The 8028-nt window shown below is 44.1% G+C and overlaps 2 protein-coding genes across 2 annotated transcripts in view; one reads left to right on the forward strand and one right to left on the reverse strand.

The window, feature by feature from the left end:
- The window catches only part of LOC106572092 (inositol 1,4,5-trisphosphate receptor type 3), a 40180-nt gene extending 36067 nt beyond the window's left edge, over positions 1–4113 (forward strand). The window contains exons 51-58 of the mRNA XM_014145919.2: positions 693–857; positions 1062–1251; positions 1742–1843; positions 2037–2155; positions 2334–2499; positions 2582–2742; positions 2917–3078; positions 3333–4113. Of these exons, the coding sequence (XP_014001394.1) occupies positions 693–857; positions 1062–1251; positions 1742–1843; positions 2037–2155; positions 2334–2499; positions 2582–2742; positions 2917–3078; positions 3333–3458 (1191 nt within the window). The 3' untranslated portion in view covers positions 3459–4113. The remainder of the gene's footprint in view (positions 1–692; positions 858–1061; positions 1252–1741; positions 1844–2036; positions 2156–2333; positions 2500–2581; positions 2743–2916; positions 3079–3332) is intronic.
- A 556-nt stretch (positions 4114–4669) lies between these two features.
- On the reverse strand, positions 4670–7583 carry LOC106572093 (sorting nexin-21). The gene is made up of 4 exons (XM_014145920.2): positions 7441–7583; positions 6560–6842; positions 6113–6270; positions 4670–6028 (listed from the first exon to the last, which is right to left on the reverse strand). The coding sequence occupies exons 2-4, from the start codon at positions 6828–6830 to the stop codon at positions 5258–5260; spliced, it is 1200 nt and encodes a 399-aa protein (XP_014001395.2). The 5' UTR covers positions 6831–6842; positions 7441–7583; the 3' UTR covers positions 4670–5257.
- Between the last annotated feature and the right edge of the window lie 445 nt (positions 7584–8028).

Here is an 8028-nt window from a genome sequence, read left to right on the forward strand (position 1 = left end):
AGAAAACTTAATGTGTATTTGAACCTAATAATGGTTGAATTGAAGAAGACGCTGCCTTTGAAACCAGTGGACAGCCAATGAAAAATGCGCTCTTGCAACAGCTGTATGTTGCGGATCCCAGCCTATGGAATAAAATTGGGGCTTTTATTGCTCAATCTAATTCATGCTGCTAAAAGAAATCAATCTATAGGCCTAATGTACACATGTTCAAACTCGCACACTTTCGATAGATTTATAGGGGTAATCTGTAGTTGCTACATCAATTTTTGGACTTATAAATGATATATATTGATGTAAAGATGTAATTTAATCATATTATTGTATGTAGTAGAAAGAAAAGCTAATGAGTTAGAAGAAGCCTACATAACCAACCCAATAAAGTTAAATATAATGTCCATATATGGCCAGCTATGTAAACTTTAACATTGATTTATCCTGCAATAGTTCAATTGGTAACATACATTTTTGTCTTCTTCTAATGCCTCTCAAGGGGAAAGTAATTTCAAAAGTAACGGAATGTAATCAGATTACGTTACTGATTTTGGGTAATCCAAATGTTATGTTACTGATTACAATTTTGGACAGGTAACTAGTAACTAACGGATTACATTTAGAAAGTAACCTACCCAACCCTGAATATCATCTATGAAAGCATGGTGATCCCATGACTGTTCATCTGTTCCACTCCACAGCTGATAAATAAGATAGTGTTTGTGGTCAGCTTCGTGGGCAACAACGGCACATTTATCATGGGCTACCGTGCGATGGTGATGGATGTGGAGTTCCTTTATCACCTGGCCTATGTTCTGACCAGCACCCTGGGGCTCTGTGTCCACGAGCTCTTCTACAGCTTCCTGGTGGGTGACCCTCATGACTCACAAATATATGTTGTTAATAATATTACTGCCATTAAGTACCAATCACCTGGCAATAAATTCCTTGGCATGCACACACATCTAAATACACGTACACATACACAGACCCTTACAGTAGATAACTCTGGCAGGATTTCCCTACTGTATGTCGACTCTAAAAGCATGGTATCTTTGCTCTGTGTGCAGCTGTTTGATCTGATCTACCGAGAGGAGACCCTGTTCAACGTGATAAAGAGTGTGACCCGGAATGGGCGCTCCATCCTGCTCACTGCCCTGCTAGCCCTCATCCTGGTCTACCTGTTCTCCATTGTGGGCTTCCTCTGCCTCAAGAACGACTTCATCATGGAGGTGGACCCTCTGCCTCAGATCGACTCAGGTACTGGACCATCAGAGACTCAAATAGCCTCTACTAGTAGTCAGCATATGGAAGGTACAATAAGACATGGTCAATCAAACCTGTATGGCAGGGCTCTCCAACCCTCTTCCTGGAGAGATACCCTCCTGTAGGTTTTCACCCCAACCCCAGGTGTAACTAACCTGATTCAGCTTATGAACCAGCTAATTATTAGAATCAGGTGTGCTAGATTAGGGTTGGAGCTAAAACCTACAGGACATTAGCTCTCCAGGAACAGGGTTAGAGAGCCCTGGACGATGGTATAGGGTTGCACTGTATGGTATAGGGTTGCACTGTATGGTATAGGGTTGCACTGTATGGTATATGGTTGCTCTGTATGGTATAGGGTTGCGCTGTATGGTATAGGGTTGCGCTGTATGGTATAGGGTTGCGCTGTATGGTATAGGGTTGCGCTGTATGGTATAGGGTTGCGCTGTATGGTATAGGGTGGTGATTGGGTTCTCTTCTACAGGAGGACATGGCAATGAGGAGGCATCCCAGGACTTCCTGAACTCCTGCAGTGGAGATGGAGTCAGCTGCACTGCCGAGGCAGGACTCCCTGCTGAACCTGATGGTTAATCTCTATTTATTAAATAATCTATTACTGCTTCGATTCTTAAGTCAACCTCATCATGTGACAGGTTTGGATAGGAAATAAAGAAGAAAAATATTTAGTTTGGATGGGTGTCAGATGATGAATTGTCAAATATCATGTACTTGGAGTCTGGTGTGAGAGGTATGTTGATAAACAATTCACGTTTTTGCAGAGGAGAACAATTCGGAGCGGGCCTGTGACACTCTGCTCATGTGCATTGTCACCGTGCTGAACCACGGGCTGAGGAACGGTGGAGGGGTGGGAGACGTGCTACGCAAGCCCTCCAAAAACGTAACAACGAAGACACAACACACACTCTTGCTATACGTACTATCCATCTCATACACAATCAGTATCACATCATGTCAAAGAGCACAAATGTTCCACAAACCAACATAATATTTACTGTACATTGTATTATGACCGAACATTTGAAAACGTGTCATTAACGTCATTGCGTGCCCTGCAGGAGCCACTGTTCCCAGCCCGAGTCATCTACGATCTCCTCTTCTACTTCATCGTCATCATCATCGTACTCAACTTGATCTTTGGTGTCATCATCGACACCTTCGCTGACTTGCGTAGTGAGAAACAGAAGAAAGAGGAGGTCCTCAAGACCACCTGCTTCATCTGTGGTAAGAAATTGAGATTTAGCTGTTTTTATATTGGCTCATTTTATGCATTCTGGACATTCAACCTGAAACTCTCTCCCTGCAGGTCTGGAGAGGGACAAGTTTGACAATAAAACTGTGTCTTTTGAGGAACACATAAAGTTGGAACATAACATCTGGAACTACCTGTATTTCATTGTGCTTGTTCGCGAGAAGAACAAAACTGACTACACAGGCCCAGAGAGTTATGTGGCCCTCATGATAAAGGTAAAGTAACCTGCTTTCATTCTAGTTTCATTGGAGACACACTCACCTCTAGACTATTTCTCACTGAAACCATTTTACAACGTCTCGTTGTTGTAAGTAGCATTAGATACCTTTGTCTCTGGGGTCATCTATTGCCAGGAGAAGCACTGCCACTGACTCTACATGTCTCCTCAGAGTAAGAACCTGGACTGGTTCCCCCGCATGCAGGCCATGTCCCTGGTGGTGACGGATGGAGATGGGGAGCAGAATGAAATGAGGAACCTGCAGGACAGATTGACGTCCACTATGAACGTGGTCAGCCAACTCACAGGACAGCTAACAGAGCTCAAAGAACAGGTAAAGGCAAAACACAGAGCTTGCCAGTGCATACACAATATTTGGTTCTGGTTGCCCAGATAACACAGCACACAAGACAATACATGTATTCACAGGATATCTTATCCAGGGCAAGTCACATGACCTGTATAATGATATGAATGACGACCTATTTGGGAGAAAAAACTAAGTCTGGTGTACAATTAGGTGGACTGATGTCCAGGATGGCCCTGGCCTGGCTGACATAGTGTGTTGTTGCACTGTTTCCTGCTTAGATGACGGAGCAGAGGAAGAGGAGGCAGAGGATGGGCTTCGTGGATGTCCAGTCAGGAGGAGCTGGTGCAGCTAGTGTAACCCCCAGTGCTGCTGGAGGAAACCACCAGATGTTCAACAAACCCTGATGTCCCGTCTTACCGCCATAGACTGGAAGAGTCCGCCGAGCGTATCCATCCATCCAACACTTTCAGTGATGGAATCATCAATCATGTGTTAAACATAGTGGCGATGTTCTTAGTTGTGACTGATGCTGAGTGGACTGAGTTACTGCTGTTGGGTTCTTTGTAAACCAATGTTTTTCTTCAAGGGCCCCTTCAATACTTCCAGTAGTCTGAAGCAATAAAGGAATATCTCAATTGCATACCTCACATCCTCTCCCCTCAAAACCCTTTGGATGAGAAAGCCAGAGGTCCCTCCCCTCTGACTTTCTCTTCCAATGGGTTTTGAGAAGGAGATGAGGACTATGCAATTGAGATCTTCCCCATGTTCTTGGTCCATGGGTGTTTGTCCTCACAGCTATCTACTAATGGCATTTGCACTGTTGCTGTGACAGACGAAGAAATTATGGGAAATTGATTCCTGCAAAGCAGGAAGCAACATGTCCATCCTTTATATGAATGTATTTATATACACTGATTAATACAGTAGGCACATGAGTATCACAATGTTTGAAGCACTTGTCACAGGGTCATTGGACTGGTTAGAAGTGTCTCCATTGCACTGCGAGTGCTTGCATTAAGAAATTGTTCTGACAGGCCTCAGTAAAATATTTCATTTTAACTGTTTGTGTTTTAACTTCTTTACATGCCAGATCTTCCAAATGAAAAATTAAGTAAACTTTTTTGGGGGATAGATTTATTAAACAAAATACATATTCCAATCATTTTAGTATACAAAGAAAGAGTGAAATGTTAAGGCTAGAGTTCAAAGGTACAAGGCAGGCACTTTCAGAGAAAATGTAACATTGCAAGTGTTCAGGCTATTGAGAAAATAATTCTTAGGTTAGTTTGAAAGTCACTCAAGCATGTAGCCTATTTCACAGTGCAACAAAAGGTTTACCTTCCTGCTCTGAAACGTCATTAGTGGTACAGGACCTATCCGTTACTGCCTGCAGTATGGCAAAAATACATAGTTAAGGCATACCTCTAGTCTAAAACTCACTTCCAGTGGTGCTTCAGCTCACACGCCCTCATCTGGCATATGAAAGGAAACAATCCTGAATTCTTTTCCCTTATGTAAGTCTATATTGACATTAAAGTGACTCGAATCAAAATCCAGTACAGAGGCGGCGTAATACTACAGCAATATAAACAAATCTGGGTTAAGAATGATTCAAATGCCTTGATTTAACAAGTTGGAGTGTTATCAACAGCTGTCAGACACTAGGTTTCCCTTAATTCTTTAATGTGTAAACAAGAAAATATCTACCCCTTACAGAAGGAATCATTTTCTACCTGCATTACTTTAACTTGTGCAAAGTTTGTCCTTAAAATTAATGTTCTATCCTTTTGCCATCCTAAAGTTATTAATCCACTTACATCTCAATAAGAATGTGAATGGCATAATTGAAAAAGCAGGAATATTTTTGAAATGGTGAACTATTATTTGCTGTTAAAACTGTTTTGGAAAAATAGACGTTTAATAAAAAGTTATTTCCAAGCAGCTGTATCATAAAAATGACTTGCGTGTCTACAATTTACAAGGTAAAACAATCAAGCAAAAAATTTGAACTTTATAGACAATTATAACATGCGATTGTTTTCTGCTATTTGTGCATGACTTGGTCAGTTGAGTGTATTCATTAGAATGTCTAACAGTTTAGACAGTGCTGTGGGAAACATGTCAAGAGACCAAAGACCAAATCCCTCATTACTAGGTTACATTAAATGCTTTCCTCATAACTATGAGCACCATCATCTTTGGGTTAAGTGGCCTTTTCCCTTTTGAGCTTGGCCTTAGTGTCTCCCTCACTCTCCACCAGGGCCTCCTTCATCAGGTACTCCTTCAGGCTGGGCTGGTTCCCTATATCAGCCCCCGAGTCCTGGATCTCCTGAAGCAGCACTTCCCACTGCCGCTTATCCTTAGAGATCTTCCAAGACAGTCTGACGTTGGTCTGGAGAAGAGGAATGAGCAGTGGGTGAAAGTGGTGCTGCTGCAAGGCCTCCGGTGAGGGGGCCAGGTCCCTCAGGGCTCGGTCACAGTGCTCCTGGGCCTCCCCCAGCTGCTCCAGCTCCTGGAAGCAGGTCACCAGGGCCAACAGGGTGAAGAGCCAGTGGGTGCCCTGCTGGTGATGGGGCTGCTGCTTTCCCTGCTGCTCACAGCCTAGCTTCTCCTGGAGCCTCAGGCCATTGAGCAGAGGGCCCAGGGCCTCCTGGTAACGGCCCACACGCATCAGCATCTGGCCAGCCTGCAGGTCACCCAGGTAGAAGAACTCCAGGAAGGTGGGCGAGCGCCGCAGCTCAGCCAGCGAGTGCATGTGGGTCAGGTACTGCTCAAACGCCCGGCTCCGCTTGGCGATGGTCTCAGCCACAAAGTTTTTACGCAGCTTCTTGCGGGGAAAACCAACGCGCTCCATGTTGTCCCGGTGACGACGGCGAAGGCAGCTGTGCAGGCGCTTAAAGTCGGTGTATCGCCGGGTGATGGCAGCGGGGGTCTCGTCAAACATCCCAGACTGGATCAAATGGATGGTGTAGAGCTGCGTAGGAGGAGGTACACTGTCAACAAGATGACACAGGCTTAGCCAGGCAATAGACATTCATCTCTGCTGTGTCACACGTACCACATACTTGGAGGAGCTCTCTTGCACCACACTGGCATCAGTCACTTCAAATACCAGCTTCTGAGGAACACTGCGGAATCTTAAGCTCCTCCAGCTATCCTGCAGCTGACGTGTGAGCAGGGATGAGCCTCCAGGAGACGGGCCCACTGGGCTGGTGTCTGAGGAACAAAGGCAGAGACACGTCAGCTAAGACGGCCCTCAACCCACTCATCTAAAACTGAGAAAGCTCACGTTTGCACATAGACTGAAAAACCTGAAGTGAAACTTGCGGTTTCAAGAAAGCAGAATACAGTGGAATGCTATTCTTATTCTGGTCAGATGTTTCAGTTGACTAATAGTATAGTACATTAATGTTTATACAAAGATATCACAGTACTGGATAAGTGTATCCCACCATCTGCCTGCTATATGGGAGATCATTGTTGTGAATTATAATGTCTACAATACCTGTGCTGCTGAATCCATCCTCTATGGACTCTCCAAGGTAGTCTGAGTCACTGTCTGGTCCTGAGGCCTCACCTGGGTCTTCGGATTCCAGGGCACTCTCCCCATCGAAGCAGAGTGTTCCCCCAAGCCGCTCTGAGACACACTCTGTATCGTCCTCTAACTCAGAACTCTCTGGGAAGCTTTCCTCTGTTACATCAATTGGCTCCTTAGAGACTACCTCTCCTTCTTTGAACAGTGTCCGTCGCAGTCTGTCCATGAGCCTAGAAGCCATCCCAGCACACCACTAGGAAATCGTTTCAGTAAGTTAATTTGATGTCAGATAGTGTACAACCTACAAAAACTCTTTAGGTGTACATCAAGTCAGCTTATAATAGTCAATCACAATCATTATTTCGTATGGCAATGTGTAAAATAGGTAAACTCTGACAAGCTAAAGTTACACCTGTTACACCAACTAAAATGTTTGGATGGAAACATTGCAGCTCATCAATAATGCAAATGTTGAAGCAAGACAACTGAGTAGGGGGCGGGGTCTAAATAAAGAAAATAGCAAATGTTATAGTTAGCTAGCAAACGTTAGTTCTTCTTTGAAGATTTGTCTTTGCCTTTTAACAGATATGCATGCAATGTGGAGAAACAAGCGTTCCAGCGTGTAAAAGCATTCAGCGACTTGAACTAGAAACAGAAGTGGCTAACTAGGATCAGCAGACAAGCTAGTTACGAATACAAAATAGGGTAATTTAACGAGCGAACTACAGTAGCTAGCTAGTCAAATTAGCATGATCAGCTAGCTAAGTACGGATAACAACGTACTTTAATTTATTTGGCTAAACCTAGCGGGCAAACTTCAAATCATAGCTAAAGTCGCAAATCTCACTCACTGTTATAATGGATCCGTAAAGCTCCCTTAGCTATTTCATCAGCATTATGCAGCTTCTAAGTCTGCCCCAAATGTATTTAGGACAGTCTGTCCAAATAGTGTGCGATTGCGTTCCGGAATTCGGGGCGTTCCTGCATGTGGGCATTCCTGCATCAGGAACGCCCCCGTAATTATGACTGGGGTGCGTTCGTAAATTCACTTTGGTGTTTTCCCATATGTCTGGACGTAGCCAGCAAGCTAACCAACTTAGGCCAGTGAGCTTGGGTGCTTTACTGCCGTTGTGAGGTCTGAACGATCGGATTAACCCTTCTCCTTTATTTAAGTAAACCGGAACTGTGAGCATGATTAAACATATTTGAAAAGTGGTCATGACTGATTCAGATCTGTGTAGTTTGTTAACTCTCACCTCCCTGTTGCCCCTGAGAGACCTTTTAAAAAAAATACAATTTACTCCTACAAGTAGATTCCAGCTTTATGGAAACAAAAAGAGGAGGCGGGACATATCTGACAGGAAGATGTGTTGAAGGTGTGGTGAAACCCATAGAGAATGATAGAGGCCTCTGGTGGCCAAAAGGGTAACCGCATGGGC

The sequence above is a fragment of the Salmo salar genome, chromosome ssa15 (assembly GCF_905237065.1).
Source record: "Salmo salar chromosome ssa15, Ssal_v3.1, whole genome shotgun sequence".
NCBI classification, from domain to species: Eukaryota; Metazoa; Chordata; class Actinopteri; order Salmoniformes; family Salmonidae; genus Salmo; species Salmo salar.